This window comes from Hyla sarda, chromosome 10 (genome assembly GCF_029499605.1).
Source record: "Hyla sarda isolate aHylSar1 chromosome 10, aHylSar1.hap1, whole genome shotgun sequence".
In the NCBI taxonomy this organism is placed as follows: domain Eukaryota; kingdom Metazoa; phylum Chordata; class Amphibia; order Anura; family Hylidae; genus Hyla; species Hyla sarda.
In genome coordinates, this window is record NC_079198.1 from 111,246,747 (window position 1) to 111,264,031 (window position 17,285).

General features: G+C 41.7%; 1 protein-coding gene across 3 annotated transcripts in view; it reads right to left on the reverse strand.

The window, feature by feature from the left end:
• Positions 1-709: 709 nt before the first annotated feature.
• The window catches only part of BARX2 (BARX homeobox 2), a 63,913-nt gene continuing 47,337 nt past the window's right edge, over positions 710-17,285 (reverse strand). The window contains exons 1-4 of one of the 3 annotated variants that reach the window (XM_056543654.1): positions 17,125-17,247; positions 7,934-8,240; positions 3,599-3,683; positions 710-1,992 (exon numbers count right to left, since the gene is read on the reverse strand). In XM_056543654.1, coding sequence (XP_056399629.1) covers positions 1,696-1,992; positions 3,599-3,683; positions 7,934-8,240; positions 17,125-17,140 — 705 coding nt within the window. In that variant the 5' untranslated portion in view covers positions 17,141-17,247 and the 3' untranslated portion in view covers positions 710-1,695. Of the gene's footprint in view, positions 1,993-3,598; positions 3,684-7,933; positions 8,241-16,317; positions 16,390-17,124; positions 17,248-17,285 lie in introns of those variants that run through there. The other 2 variants (XM_056543653.1, XM_056543652.1) reach the window with 2 other exon arrangements.

A 17,285-nucleotide genomic window follows, 5' to 3' on the forward strand; every position in this document is an offset into this window, starting at 1 on the left:
CGTTCACCCCCATTCTAATGTAACGTAATACACTATGGAGTGGTTTCCACTTGTATTTTAAAATCAAATTTATACCTGGATGTAAGTGTCAAGGAGGCGGAGCAAAGCTGCTAATGTGCAGCAACATTTCCCACCTCCTGGTACCCCCTTACCTCTATGATTAGCATGCAGTGTTTGGCTTACTGCACCAAGCCTTGTCTCCAGATCTCATTACTGCACTGTACTTACCAATGGCAGCGGATACATGGTGATGTACTGAAGCCACTGCCCTCCGAAGGATCTGTCACCATGTCTGCATGATTATGAAACATGGTGCAGTCAAGGAATTGGACAGGATTGGACACTGAGCTGAGCCCTGTATGTCAGACATGCAGAGCAGAGGGGGGAAGCGGAGCCAAGAGGCGGGGGATGCTGTGGCACTAAAGCGGCTCTCAGAAAAAAGCAAAAATAGATCAGCTCATCCACTCTTCATAAATAGCACACCTCCGAGATATGAGTCCTGGAGCACAGATGCAGGGAGCCACCACTCCCTGTAGACAATGACATGTCACTTAAAATAGACAGTGAACGGCAATGCATTTCGAGCTATTGCTCTTAGTCATGGCACACTAAGAGTGCCATGACTAAGAGCAGTAGCTCGAAACGCGTCGGTGTTCACTCTCTATTTTAAGTGACATGTCACTTGCCACTTGTTGTGGCATCCCTTTTTAAAATGTGCACTATTAAAAGTTAAGTTTTAGGATCCCTGTTTTTCACTAGGAGCTGGATTTTCTCTTTTGTATTTTTCCTCTCTAAAGCAGCCCTGCCACACCTACTTGACACTTTGCCTATGTTACAGTTTAATTTGAGTGATGACTTTCATTATTTTGGACCATCTAGTACAGTGGTCTTCAGCCTGTGGCTCTCCAGCTGTTGCAATATTATGACTCCCTTTTTTCTAGCTGAAAACCACAGGTTGAAGACACACGTCTAGTACATAGTATTATAGATATATATTTTTTCTAGATCAGTATCCTCCTCAGTTCTCCAAATATGCTACAATGTAACCTGTGACCGAAAAAATGCTTTGGATAGATTACTGTGGAGTTTCGCCTGATTCATGTCCTGCTTTGACTCCGTCTGGTGCTAAGACCTGAATACCATCCGCCCAGAGGACGTTTGCTCCATGCAATGACTGACCAAAGCCTCTTATTCCCATTTTATGGAATTTAAGCCCAAGTGGTGAACAGAGAAGAGATTAAAAGGCTGTGGTCATGAATTAACACATAAAGATTGTCTTACAAGTTTTAACATGCAAAAAAAGGCACTTAATGTGAAAGCATTCTCAAGTAAGTTACACTGGGAAACAGCTTCTTTCCCTTTTGCTTTGGCTTTTTTCACCCTTTCTACTGCAGTTTCTGGCACAATAATAAAGAACACTATATATACACTGTCCAATTGTTTTCCAAACACAGCAAAAATTCCCAGTCTTGTCTGTACAGACCCCATTAGTCACGGAGTTCTTCCATTCTCTTTCCTCCTCCATGTGGCTTTAACCTCTTCCCTTCTAGATAAAAGGACTTGGAGGGAAGATTTCCTTTACGGTAAGGGTCTGCACATAGGACGGATGCAGAGCACACACACCGGGTAACCCCCCAGATACTGTGGGCGCAGCTTGGCGCACTTTCTTGATGCACACATTATGTCTTTTTGTCTTTAGCTGGAGGAACCTCTGTCATTTGGGGAGGTGTTTATCTGTAATGTGGACGAGGCAAGAGAGGACCCTGATTCCAGCTGTTCACCTTCTTGTATATTTCCATCTAGTGTTTGTTCCTCTTGAGCTTCTTCTGGGGCATTTTCATTTTCCTCTTCGGTGTTATCTTCCTGGTGATGAGCCTCTTGTGCAAGTCTATTCAACTTCTCCTCGGCCTCAATTTCCTCTGAAGTTGGGATAGAATTTTTCTTTGGACGCCCTTTTGGCTTGGTGGGTGCCTCCTGTCCACCCTTGAGGACCTGTGGGAATATAAAGGAGGATTGTTCACAACTAAAATTGACCATTTTCTTACAACGTAATTTTACATTTGTATCTTCATGTCTGATTAATACTCAAAACTGTCATTATTAATATAGAGTAGGTCTGAAAACACTCTACATTGAGCTCATTCATAGGAGACCTCGGACTATAAACAGCATTTTGTGTGGGCAGGAAAAATCCACGGTTGTTGATGCTCTTAACTTTATATTGACCAGTGATCAACTTATAGACTTATAGAGATTTTCATACTATAAATTCTTAATATCTTTAATACTGTACATCAAAACAAATCATTTGTTAAATAAAATTAATGCATTCTGGGGACTTTGTTTGTTTTAATGTACAATTTCACACAAAGAAGAGGATAGCGGAGTGCTCACCGTATCAGATGACAGGCAGACAGATCAATCGGACATGTTCATCCACGGACTACAATCAATCCTAGCAGGGAGGCGGCAGGTGGATATGGGGGGAGCTCAGACACCGGGCTACGGACTGTATCACGCCCCTAGGTGGCCTGACAAAGCACCTAGGGGCGTGATATGGTCCGCCCCCCCGTATCCACCTGCCACCTCCCTGCTAGGATTGATTGTAGTCCATGGATGAACGTGTCCGATTGATCTGCCTGTCATCTGATACGGTGAGCGCTCCGCTATCCTCTCTTTTGTGTGAAATTGTATTGGATTCTGTCTGTTTCCAGTGTGTAGCACCACTCTAGCACCTATACCTGTCCATAGTTTTTAAAGGACTTTCTGGTCTGTTATTTGTGCTGGTTTCATTTGTAGCAGCGGTGCTGGCTATATTTGTCTTCCTCTTCGAGACTACATTGTTTTAATCTATATTTTCATCAAGCCATATTAACTAAAGGGCTTCTCTACCCAAATAAGTCATATCTGATTGTCGTCGAGGATAAACTGTTTAGCAACCACTGTCGTGGTCACCTGGAGACACTTTCATTGTAACTAGTGGGTCTCTGATTTCCCATCTAAAAGTGCTGCTGAACTGAGGGAAATACTTTATCCAGTACCCCTCCCCATATACTGCAGCAGAGGCAAAGATTTAGGGGTACAAAGGTTGCAGTCATAGATATAGATATAGAGGTGCAGAGATTGCAGTCAGGGAAATAGATACAGCAGTGCAGAGATCGCAGTCTGGAGAACACACACATATATATATATATATATATATATATATATATATATATATATATAACACAAATGTACCAGTTGCACCCTGGGGTAATATAAGAAGACACCAGTATATGGTCCCAGAAGCTTCCAGTTATGCCTCTAAGTATAATTAATTTCCAAGCGGGATTCCGATGCACAATGCACATAATGGAATTTTGGTCATCTTTTGGCAGAATACTCAAGTCAGAGATTCTGTACTCTGAATATAGCTTTACTCATCTATATACAATATGTTCTTTATTACTGGATTGTGTAGATGAGACATAATAAAGTTGCAACATTTCAATTGAATGTATTTTTTTTTGTTACATAAATTGGTGAAATCCAACAATATCATAATATCTAAACATCAGTATCTATGGCAGCTGCAGTAATTCCAATAGACCAGACTTACAATTTTTTTCCACTTCATTCTTCGATTCTGATACCACGTCTTAACTTGTAGCTGTGTCAAACCCAAGGACTGAGCCAGGTCTAGCCTGAAAATAAGAGGATCAGTCAGAACCAAAGGCAGAACAGGTGTCTTTATATACAGAAGATTATTCCCATTATTCCAGATTGTGCTTGCAAGACTAACAACTAAAGAGGGGAGTGTTTAGGGGGGACTGAACTAAGCATTTCATAGTGCTTTTATTCTGACACATTTAGGCTTTGTTTACATGGTGTATTTTCAAGTGTATTTTTTTTTTTTTTTGCGTCTGCATTTTCAAAATTAAAGTACTCTAAACTGTATGCAAAGAGAGTAAAGAATCGCACTCACCAATCCAGGGACATCAAGTAGCGGCTTTATTGAAGGAAATCAGGACATCAGCAAATGAAAAGCATTCAGTGTTCCAAAGCGGCAGAAAGTCAGAAGAGCGGGCGAGTGGAACACAGGTGAGGGGCGTAGGCAGTAGGGCAACGAATCGTTTCAAGTCATGAATGACGCTTCATCCGGCCTTCATAAGGGCAACGAATTGTTTCACGCCATGAATGACGCTTCATCCGGCTGGATGAAGCGTCATTCATGACGTGAAACGATTCGTTGCCCTTCTGGAGGCCAGATGAAGCATCATTCATGACGTGAAATGATTCGTTGCCCTTCTGGAGGCCAGATGAAGCATCATTCATGACGTGAAACGATTAGTTGCCCTTCTGGAGGCCAGATGAAGCATCTTTCACAACGTGAAACGATTCATTGTCCTTCTGGAGGCCAGATGAAGCGTCATTCATGACGTGAAATGATTTGTTGCCCTACTGCCTACTCCCCTCACCTGTGTTCCACTCGCCCGCTCACCTGACTTTCTGCCCCTTTCTGAGCAGGTGAGTGGAACACAGGTGAGGGGCGTAGGCAGTAGGGCAACGAATCATTTCACATCATGAATGCCGATTCATCTGGCCGGATGAAGCATCATTCAGACGTGAAACGATTCGTTGTCCTTCTGGAGGCCAGATGAAGCGTCATTCATGACGAGAAACGATTCGTTGCCCTACTGCCTACGCCCCTCACCTGTGTTCCACTCGCCCGCTCACCTGACTTTCTGCTGCTTTGGAACGCTGCATGCTTTTTGCTTGCTGATGTCATGATTTCCTTCAATAAAGCCGCTACTTGATGTCCCTGGATTGGTGAGTGCGATTGCTTACGCTCTTTGCATACAGTCTTCAGTGAGACTTCCATTACGCACCCCAATAATCGGGATCGGGTCAGTTGCCAGTTGCCCTAGCAGACCGTGATCATTAAGTTGTCCCAGTGGTGCCGCCCCCCCCCCCCCCCTTCTGCCTTCCTTGTATCTGTCTACCATTAATGTACTCTAATGTTTTTCAATACATTGATAAAAATTTGCATCCATATTTGCAAAAGGCATGTGCTCTATGTAAGTCTATAGGAAAATGTTTGTGCGCGCTGTATATATATATAAAAAAGGTTGTATTTTTTCCTTCTGCATAAATAAATAACATGTCGCTTATTTTTGGGAATGGAAAAAATACTGCCTTTTTTTTTTATTATACTGTGTGTACAGATAACCGCTTACCCAGAGATCACATGCATTTTTCAAATATGGATGCAAATTTTCAGCGATTTATCAACATATTGAACAAAAAAAATAGGCATGAAAATACGCTGTGTGAACATAGCCTTATTTGATGCATGTTCACTGTATGGCACTGTCATGTAGACCATTGGCCTGCAACCTCTCCAGTTGTTGTGAATCTATAAATCAGAAGTATGTGTGCAATGTATGGTACTGTTATTTAGTTATATATGGTAGTATTATTTTAAGTACTATATGGCACAAACTGCAAAAACCTAAAACCATTTTCCTGAGCTGGCAGCCAGCGTGTATTTGTGATAATATATTTGTTGGATCTGATCTGACATTTCACTGTACGGGAGCTTAAAGTTGGCCGTAATAAATTTCTCAGTCTACATCAGTTCTTTTCTATTTGTGCAAATTCTTCTGATCTTGGGCATGAGGGTAAAAGTCAGACCGATTGATCTTTCATACGGAGTACTTGTGCCAACTTGGATGCCAGAGCTGTATATGGGATTTGGCCATGCTGCCGGTTGACATCACCATGCAGCTGGGGAACCATTTAAGCCACAAACAGCTGGAGTAAAGTAAGGTTGGCAGAGAATGTGGACAGACTAAAGAAATGAAAGTGAATAGAATCATTTATTGTCGCAGGATTCCTGTTGCTCGGGAAGGAGACTGTCCTTGTTTTCGAGTGCAGTCATGCTCCTAGGGCTGCACAACTGTTTATCTGGAAGAAAAAAGCCTTTGATCTTTTGCCGGGTGTGAACACTCTATGACTGTGGACATTTAATGTTATATTTTCAGAATCTATGACCATGAGCTTCTTAGCCAATCGGCCGGCTGCTCACTGTCCTCGACTACCACTTATATACAGATAATGGTGGGTATGTATCAAAAAGGGTGTTGCAATGTGTGATTTTATGTATGTTTTTTGCGTCAAACGGACCGCAGTTGCGCCAAAATTATCAATTGTCACACGCAAATTTGTAATTTTAGCACAAATGCAGCCCTACAAAAGGCGCAGACTCCTGCCCCAGAATTCCAGGCAAAACTTTCTGACTGTGAGGCAGTTAAATCTGACTTTGGCTGGCTTACAGAGGTAAAGCTCGCACAACCAGGGCCTTTTTTTGCTGTTTTTAATTTGTCCATAGGATACGTTCACACGAGCGGATTTTTTTGCTGGTTTTCCGCTGCATATTTGAAAGTGGGCGGGCTCTTCTCGGCTGTCCGCAGTAGATTTTCTGGGGTGGAATTTACGCTGCGAAAAATCCGCCGCAGTCCCCACTGACTTCAATGGGGCTTGCGGCGGATTTTCCGCAACGTAAATTCCGTCGTGGAATGCTGCGGACAGCCGAGAAGAGCCCGCCCACTTTCAGCAGAAAACCCGCAAAAAAATCCACCCGTGTGAATGTACCCTTAGGGGGGATATTCATCCAGACCTCTGCCTTGGAATAGTGTTGCATTTTCCCCAACAACCAATCAGGTTGCTTCTTTTATTGTTCAGGGTCCTTTTTCCACTTTCTGGTTGGGCAATGTTTAAATGTTCTGCATTCTATTGTTGTAGCTATTTTCTCTGTCATTTTATTTTTGGTGTGGATTTGTGCCTTAATGAAGGTATTTTTGCCAAAATTTGTGCCAAATCGAAAAGTCGTAATTAACGAATTTCAAACCAAAGCATAATTGTAACTGAAATCACGACCTACACTGTCAAATCAGTAATAATGTTCTAAACCATTTGGCACAACTGTTTGTCTCAAAAAGTAACATATAAAGAAAATTGCGACAAATCACAGTCAAAATACAGTGTAAAATCCTTCACACATACTCCCAACGACTATAGTAACTGGACTGAAGTGTATGTGTGAATTCACATGCAACAGATTTAAAGGGGTGTTCCAGGAAAAAAAAAATTTATTATATATAAACTGGCTCCAGAAAGTTAAACAGATTTGTAAATTACTTCTATTAAAAAATCTTAATCCTTTCAATAATTATCAGCTGCTAAAGTTGAGTTGTTGTTTTCTGTCTGGCAACAGTGCTCTCTGCTGACATCTCTGCTTGTCTCGGGAACTGCACAGAGTAGGAGAGGTTTGCTATGGGGATTGGCTTCTAAACTGGGCGGTTCCCGAGACACGTGTCATCAGAGAGCACTTAGACAGAAAAGAACAACTCAACTTCAGCAGCTCATAAGTATTGAAAGGATTTAAAAAAAAATTACAGAAGTAATTTACAAATCTGTTTAACTTTCTGGAGCCAGTTGATATATATATATATATATATATATATATATATATATATATATATATAAAGTTTTTTCCTGGATAACCCCTTTAATGTAAAAATTTCTGCATCTGTCCATTCAGATGGAGAACATTTAAAGGGGTACTCCGGCCCTAATACACCTTATACCCTATTCAAATGATAGAGGATAAGATGTCTGATCGCGGGGTCCCACCACTTGGTCCCCCCCCCCCCCCCCCCTGCAATCTGTCATTGTGCAACCACCTTTGTGGCAATGACAGCGCTGGAGACTCCAAATGTGCAGCGTGACGACCACGGAGTATCGTGACATCCCGACTCCGACCCCGTGTGACATCACGCCCCGCCCCCTCAATGCAAGTCTATGGGAGGGGGCGTGACGGCACGTGACATTTGTGGCCCTTGTACAGCCTTTACACAGGGTCTCAGAGGCCTCTGACTACTCATGTACTCACCGGTCTGGAGTGGACAAATATTTCTGCTTCTGGAATTTTTTTTCCAGCCCCATGAGCTGAATTTCTGTGAATATTGTTCTGCTGCGCCGCGGCTTCTTCACACGAGGAGCTGTTTGTTCAAGTTCTGATTCGCTGCTTTGTGGAGCTTCGCTGGCTGGAGTCTCTGAGCGCGCACATGATGGGGAGAGATGTGTGGGAGACAGAAGCTGAATGGGGGAGGAGGATGTTGAGGGGACAAGGTGGCTGAGGACCCCGGGCTGGCGGCTGATGACAGAGAGAAGAGGGTATGATCGAAGAGGTGATGACCCTGTCAATGTAAACACAGAAGGGAAGGGTCTGTCAATATCCGGCTAAATATACATCATACGAAAGCCTAAAAAACAATCAGTGAGTTCGGAAAAGTTCTGAAATTTGCTTTGTGTTTTAAAGGGGTACTCCACCCCTAGACATCTTATCCCCTAACCAAAGGATAGGGGATAAAATGTCTGATCGCGGGTGTCCTGCCGCTGGGGACCCCCGCAATATAGCATGCAGCACCCACCTGTTTCTTGTCCGGAAGCGCTGGAGTTTGTGACGTCAGGACTCTGCCCCCGTGTGACGTCACACCCCGTCCCCTCAATGCAAGTCTATGGGAGGGGGCGTGATGTCCGTCACGCCCCCTCCCATAGACTTGCATTGAGGGGACGGGGTGTGATGTCACACGGGGGGCGGAGTCGTGACGTCACGAGCTTCCGTTCCCGTGGACGGGACCCAGACCCTCCAGCGCTTCCGGACAAGAAACAGGTGGGTGCCCCATGTTATATTGCAGGGGTCCCCAGCGGCGGGACCCCCGCGATCAGACATCTTATCCCCTATCCTTTGGATAGGGGATAAGATGTCTAGGGGTGGAGTACCCCTTTAATTCCTTAATATTTTTTAGACTTCTGCTTGCTGACAGAGATATAGGGGGAGATTTATCAAAATCTGTCCAGAGGAAAAGTTGCCCAGTTGCCCATAGCAACCAATCAGCTCGCTTCTTTCATTTTTGAAAAGGCCTCTGAAAAATGAAAGAAGCGATCTGATTGGTTGCTATGGGCAACTGGTCAACTTTTCCTCTGGACAGGTTTTGATAAATCTCCCCCATAATCCTTAGGCCTTGTTTACATCTGGACTTGAAAGTTTCATTTAGGCGCCTTATGTTTCCCTTGTTTAATAGATCTGAGACCACCACATTTTAGTTTTTCTGCCTTTATGGTGGAATTAAATTATTACTACTTAAAGCAAATGAGAACAAGCCCTTATTTACATCGAGGACCTGAGAACCTGTGAAAACGGGAGATCTGATTCACACGTGCAGCATAATACAAATACCCTATTTTTCGCCCTATAGAACGCTCCGGCATATAAGACGCACCCAATTTTAAATTAGGAAAATCTAGAATACAATGTAAAGTATAGGTCACAGTGATCTTCAACCAGCGGACCTCTAGATGTTGCAAAACTACAACTCCCGGCATGCCCGGACAGCCGTTGGCTGTCCAGGCATGCTGGGAGTTGTAGTTTTGCAACATCTGGAGGTCCGCAGGTTGAAGACCACTGGTATAGGAGGTAATACTCACGTGTCCCCGCCGCTCCGGACCCGTCACCGCTGCCCTGGATGTCGCCCTCCATCGCTGTCGCCACGTCCCTGGGGTGTCCCCGTCACTCCGGAACGTCTCTGCTGCCCGGTATCCTCGCTCTCCGTCGCCGCCATCACGTCGCAACGCATGCCGCTGCACATGCCGCTCCTATTGCGTGACGAGGTGATGACGACGAAGGAGAGCGCCGGCCATGCAGGGGATCCCGGCACGGAGCAGACACCGAGGAGGCAGGTAAGGTCCCTTCCGGTGTCCTGTAAGCTGTTCGGGACGCCGCGATTTCACCGCGGCGGTCCCGAACAGCCCGACTGAGCAGCCGGGTTAGTGTCACTTTCGCTTCAGACGCGGCAGTCAGCTTTGATCGCCGTGTCTGAAGGGTTAATACAGGGCATCACCGCGATAGGTGATGTCTTGTATTAGCCGCGGGTCCCAGCCGTTGATGGCCGCAGGGACCGCCGCGATAGGTGTGTATTCGCCGTATAAGACGCACCAACTCCCCCCCCCCAAGTTTTGGGGAAGAAAAAGTGCGTCTTATACGGCGAAAAATACGGTACCTACTGACCTGAATGCATGTGCAATTTGCCTGCAAACCACTTCTTAATGATTTTATTTGGAAATGCGCTGTTATATTTGGCTCTTTTTTTCAGGACATTTTCAACAGGCAACAATAGCAACAATAGTGAAGCAGAACATAACTTTTCCTACTGTGTATTACGACTCCAATACTTCCATTTAAAAAAAAAAAAAAGTGCTTCCTATATATCTGACATATACTACATATCTACATAAAAAGCAAAAAAAAAGGAAATCTTGCAGCAGCACACAAGTAAGGTGAAAAAATTGGTGATTTATTCCATAAGAAGTGTTTTCACAGCAAGCAACGTGAAAACACTTTTTATGGAATAAATCACCAATTTTTTCACCTAGCATTGTTTGAGGTGAGCTGTTCTACTCCCTATTGCTACATAAAAAGCAAGCTTCAAAAATGCTAGCAAATAAAAACATGCACAGATTTTAGAAGCATGACTTAGAATGCTAATTTATTTTTCCACCAAGCGAATAATGTCTGTCATAAAAGGTTTGTAAGGGTACGTTCACACTACGGAATTTCCGATTGGAAATTTGAGTACATTAGATTCCTATTGTCTTTAATGGGATTCTGCTGAACCATGCACACTGCGCAATTTCCCGAAATTCTAAATCCAGACTTCGCCGAAAGAATAAACATGTTCATATTTTTTTTTGTGGATATCCGCAAGGACTGCATTGCCATCAATTGTGATGGTGCAGATCTGCATGGTCCTAACCACTGATGGATATTGGCAGCGGCTGCTGTACATGGAATATTCACCCAGAATATCTTTCCAATCCTCTGTGAGCTAATACATTGTATCAGGACTAGGTCAGCACAGGTTTATTATTATTTGAATGTAAACAAGAACACTATAGTTCACTGACAGCAAACAGAGATCATGAAAATGATGATGAACTAAAACGTATAAAAGGTTTCAGAACCAATGATCATACTGTGATAAGGAAGTTAAAGGGATGTTCCAGGAATTTTTTTTATTTGACTATGCTACGGGGGCTGTAAAGTTAGTGTAGTCCATAATATAGTGTCTGTACCTGTGTGTGACGGTTTTCTCATAATTCTTCTCTGATTTTCACCCCAATATTTATTTTTATTAGCATACAAAATGACTGTTGTCTCAGATTTTTCCCAGGTTGCAATTCGGCAGAGACCTGACTCGCTAGTCAGCTGATGACAGGGAGCCTGTCTGCTTCAATGGGTGGAGGGATCTCTTGGTGGGAGAGAGATTAATCTGCAACTAATGCAACAATTGTAGGCACCCTGATTGAAAACCACAGGTCTTTTGAATGGATGCAGCTCATTTATGTTTCAATGGGTGGGGTGGCTGATGTGTGGGAGAGAGGAAAATGGAATATTGAGATTTGTAGTCAAAAAAAGAAAGCTGAAACAGGAAATACCAGTTCACAAAAAGCTAGCCACAGTGTTATGGTAATCTCACAACATAGCCATTTAGCCACAAGACAAGCACAGATCCTTCCTAAGCATGTCCATTACTGTCTGCCAGGTACATACTAAAATCACCATATGGTGGACAACCCCTTTAAAAAGCACATGAACAGTATCGGTACATATGAAAGCCACAATCATGAGAAGTAACTCCATATTATGCAGATGCTTGTTGTTGAGCTCATGTGTTGTGACTTCCCCATAGAACACACAGGTCTTTAGGAACGCTTCCTTCAGCTCCATAACCTCTCCCCTTATAATTAAGAAGCCACTAATAATGGTGTCAGCTCTGCCGCTTTGATAAATGAACAGCTGCTTTATTAATGAAGGGCCTGAACCGAATTATTCACCGCGGTTGTTTACAGTTGGCTCGATGCATGCGCCCCTGGGGATCTGCAATGCCAAACAAGGAACATTAACGTCTTCCTTGTGAATATCCAACAGAAGGATTTCCTGTAAGGCTCCTATTAGCTGTTCAGCACTGAAGAGGTTAACCTGCCAGAACTTCCCTCCTGGGCAAATACAACCTGTTCTGTTTTGGAAGTTGACAGGTGAATATGGGAGATTAATGAAAGTCAGTCATTGGCAAATTGATTCAGCAAGCAGCCAAATTACTGCATATACATTTTACAAACCAATGTGAAGTGAGGATAGACTGGAGGCAGCAAAACATTGTTGTCGTCCACATTATTGGCCCTCCCTAATCAGGGTACGTTCACGTGTTTCCCACTGTGGGTTTGAGCCACGGCTGAATGTCTGCAGTGGAATCCACAGCAGATTACAATGGTTCAATCAACCATTGAACAGTGGGGTGCCAACACCTGGTACCCCCACTAATCATATGTTCAGTGCCCACACCACACAGAGAATGAGGCCAGAAGCAGTTGGCTTCTCTTCCATAGGAGCTGAGGCTGCAGTAACACAGTGCTACCACTATATGGAGTATGGAGCAAACTGTTTACAGCTCCATTCTCTGTTTAATACAGGGGCTGATCAGCTGGGGTGTTGGGTGTGGATAGGCCAATCAAAAGTATGTTCCTCAAAAGGCCTTCAAAACCCCTATCGGCATTACAATATTAAAGGTAGAGTGGAATAATTGAATACATACATCACTGATCCTGCAGTATACTCCAGAGCTGCACTCACTATTCTGCTGGTTGAACCACTCTGTGCATACTGTACCTTACGTTACTTATCCTGTACTGATCCTGAGTTACATCCTATATTAAACTATGAGTATAAACAGTGTAGAAGATTTTCCCTGCATTCTGATTTAACAACACCAGCATTAATATAATGGTGGAGGAGGATGGCACAGACATGAGTGTAAAAATCAATATTGCAGTGGAGGATGAGGGCACAGACATGAGTGTGTACAATATTATAATAGTGAAGGATGAGGGCACATACATAAGTGTGTACAATATTATTATAGTGAAGGATAAGGGCACATACATGAATGTGTACAATATTATAATAGTGAAGGATAAGGGCACATACATGAGTGTGTACAATATTATAATAGTGAAGGATAAGGGCACATACATGAGTGTGTACAATATTATAATGGTGAAGCATGAGGGCACATACATGAGTGTGTACAATATTATAATAGTGAAGGAAAAGGGCACATACATGAGTGTGTACAATATTATAATAGTGAAGGATAAGGGCACATACATGAGTGTGTACAATATTATAATAGTGAAGGATGAGGGCACATACATGAGTGTGTACAATATTATAATAGTGAAGGATAAGGGCACGGACATGAGTGTGTACAATATAATAGTGAAGGATAAGGGCACAGACATGAGTGTGTACAATATTATAATAGTGAAGGATAAGGGCACATACATGAGTGTGTACAATATTATAATAGTGAAGGATGAGGGCACATACATGAGTGTGTACAATATTATAATAGTGAAGGATAAGGGCACATACATGAGTGTGTACAATATTATAATAGTGAAGGATGAGGGCACATACATGAGTGTGTACAATATTATAATAGTGAAGGATAAGGGCACGGACATGAGTGTGTACAATATAATAGTGAAGGATAAGGGCACAGACATGAGTGTGTACAATATTATAATAGTGAAGGATAAGGGCACATACATGAGTGTGTACAATATTATAATAGTGAAGGATGAGGGCACATACATGAGTGTGTACAATATTATAATAGTGAAGGATAAGGGCACGGACATGAGTGTGTACAATATAATAGTGAAGGATAAGGGCACAGACATGAGTGTGTACAATATTATAATAGTGAAGGATAAGGGCACAGACATGAGTGTGTACAATATTATAATAGTGAAGGATAAGGGCACATACATGAGTGTATACAATATTATAATAGTGAAGGATAAGGGCACATACATGAGTGTGTACTATATTGTAATAGTGAAGGAAAGGGCACATACATGAGTGTGTACAATATTATAATAGTGAAGGATAAGGACACATACATGAGTGTGTACAATATTATAATAGTGAAGGATAAGGGCACATACATGAGTGTGTACAATATTATAATAGTGAAGGATAAGGGCACAGACATGAGTGTGTACAATATTATAATAGTGAAGGATAAGGACACATACATGAGTGTGTACAATATTATAATAGTGAAGGATAAGAGCACATACATGAGTGTGTACAGTATTATTATAGTGAAGGATAAGGGCACAGACATGAGTGTGTACAATATTATAATAGTGAAGGATGAGGGCACATACATGAGTGTGTACAATATTATAATAGTGAAGGATAAGGGCACAGACATCAGTGTGTACAATATTATAATAGTGAAGGATAAGGGCACATACATGAGTGTGTACAGTATTATTATAGTGAAGGATAAGGGCACAGACATGAGTGTACAATATTATAATAGTGAAGGATGAGGGCAAATACATGAGTGTGTACAATATTATAATAGTGAAGGATAAGGGCACATACATGAGTGTGTACAATATTATAATAGTGAAGGATAAGGGCACATACATGAGTGTGCACAATATTATAATAGTGAAGGATAAGGGCACATACATGAGTGTGTACAATATTATAATAGTGAAGGATAAGGGCACATACATGAGTGTGTACAATATTATTATAGTGAAGGATGAGGGCACATACATGAGTGTGTACAGTATTATTATAGTGAAGGATAAGGGCACATACATGAGTGTGTACAATATTATAATAGTGAAGGATAAGGGCACATACATGAGTGTGTTCAATATTATAATAGTGAAGGATAAGGGCACATACATGAGTGTGAACAATATTATAATAGTGAAGGATAAGGGCACATACATGAGTGTGTACAGTATTATTATAGTGAAGGATAAGGGCACATACATGAGTGTGTACAATATAATAGTGAAGGATAAGGGCACAGACATCAGTGTGTACAATATTATAATAGTGAAGGATGAGAGCACATACATGAGTGTGTACAATATTATAATAGTGAAGGATAAGGGCACATACATGAGTGTGTACAGTATTATTATAGTGAAGGATAAGGGCACATACATGAGTGTGTGCAATATTATAATAGTGAAGGATAAGGGCACATACATGAGTGTGTACAATATTATAATAGTGAAGGATAAGGGCACATACATGAGTGTGTACAGTATTATTATAGTGAAGGATAAGGGCACATACATGAGTGTGTACAATATAATAGTGAAGGATAAGGGCACAGACATCAGTGTGTACAATATTATAATAGTGAAGGATGAGAGCACATACATGAGTGTGTACAATATTATAATAGTGAAGGATAAGGGCACATACATGAGTGTGTACAGTATTATTATAGTGAAGGATGAGGGCACGGACATGAGTGTGTACAATATTATAATAGTGAAGGATATGGGCACATACATGAGTGTGTACAATATTATAATAGTGAAGGATAATGGCACATACATGAGTGTGAACAATATTATAATAGTGAAGGATAAGGGCACATACATGAGTGTGTACAATATTATAATAGTGAAGGATAAGGGCACAGACATCAGTGTGTACAATATTATAATAGTGAAGGATGAGAGCACATACATGAGTGTGTACAGTGTTATTATAGTGAAGGATAAGGGCACATACATGAGTGTTTACAATATAATAGTGAAGGATGAGGGCACAGTCATGAGTGTGTACAATATTATAATAGTGAAGGATAAGGGCACAGACATGAGTGTGTACAATATTATAATAGTGAAGGATAAGGGCACATACATGAGTGTGTACAATATTATAATAGTGAAGGATAAGGGCACATACATGAGTGTGTACAGTATTATTATAGTGAAGGATAAGGGCACAGACATCAGTGTGTACAATATTATAATAGTGAAGGATGAGAGCACATACGTGAGTGTGTACAATATTATAATAGTGAAGGATAAGGGCACAGACATGAGTGTGTACAATATTATAATAGTGAAGGATAAGGGCACAGACATGAGTGTGTACAGTATTATTATAGTGAAGGATGAGGGCACAGACATGAGTGTGTACAATATTATGATAGTGAAGGATAAGGGCACGGACATAAGTGTGTACAATATTATAATAGAGTTTGCACTTTATTATAACAGTAGAGCATATCAATCACACTGAAGGAAAGTAGAATCTAGACAATAAAAAATATTTTTTTTAATTACTGTTATAACTATTATAAGATATTGACTACTCACTGCCTTTTTTTTTACTTATTGCCATTCAGATTCTGTATCTTCTTTTAATTTCCTTCCTATGATTATCACTGTTTATTATGTTCGCTACTAAGCTTATTAGTGAAGCTGGCGGTACGGCACGTCCTCATTATGAAAATGTGTCTTAATGTCATTGACTATTTACCAAGTGAATGCTATATAAATAAATCTAGCAGTTGCAGTCCTGAGGCGGTGGCTCTGTGTTCTGATTCCTTTTTAGGTTCATTAACATGTAGAAGTAATTGTTATGATGGATTAACTTTCCATGCAATCTTAAAAGGGTACTCCGCTGCCCCGACGTTCGGAACATTTTGTTCCAAACGCTGGGTGCGGGGGCCGGGGGTCGTGACATCACGGCCTCGCCCCCTTGTGACGTCACAACACGCCCCCTCAATGCAAGTCTATGGGAGGGGGCGTGACGTCCGTCACGCCCCCTCCCATAGACTTACATTGAGGGGGTGTGGCGTGATGTCACAGGCGGCCATTGCCGTGACGTCACAACCCCCACGATCAGACATCTTATTCCTTATCCTTTGGATAGGGGATAAGATATCTAGGGGCGGAGCACCCCTTTAACAATTACCCAGGCTAAATTATCTACTTCATAAGCAGAAGCTTCACTACGTTCCTTTCCTGGCCATTTTGTTTTGTTTTACTCATGTTCCCATTCAATTGCAAATAATTACATTATTAACTTTCTTCAGTATCAGAATTTTTTTTGTTTACTTTGTTGTTTTATATATATTCGTACAGAATGTTTTTTCTAGCAATAAAAGAAAAATTTTACACCAGTCTGCCAGTGCATATGGTGCCATTCAGTGCCAATTCATTAGAAGCACCCCCAGAATGACAGCTTTTCCAAAAGTTGAGTACCAAATGGGAATTATGAATCTAGGGGAAATTTAAACTTTTTATGGAATGCAATTTAAAGGAAAAATGTTTTTGTCCAA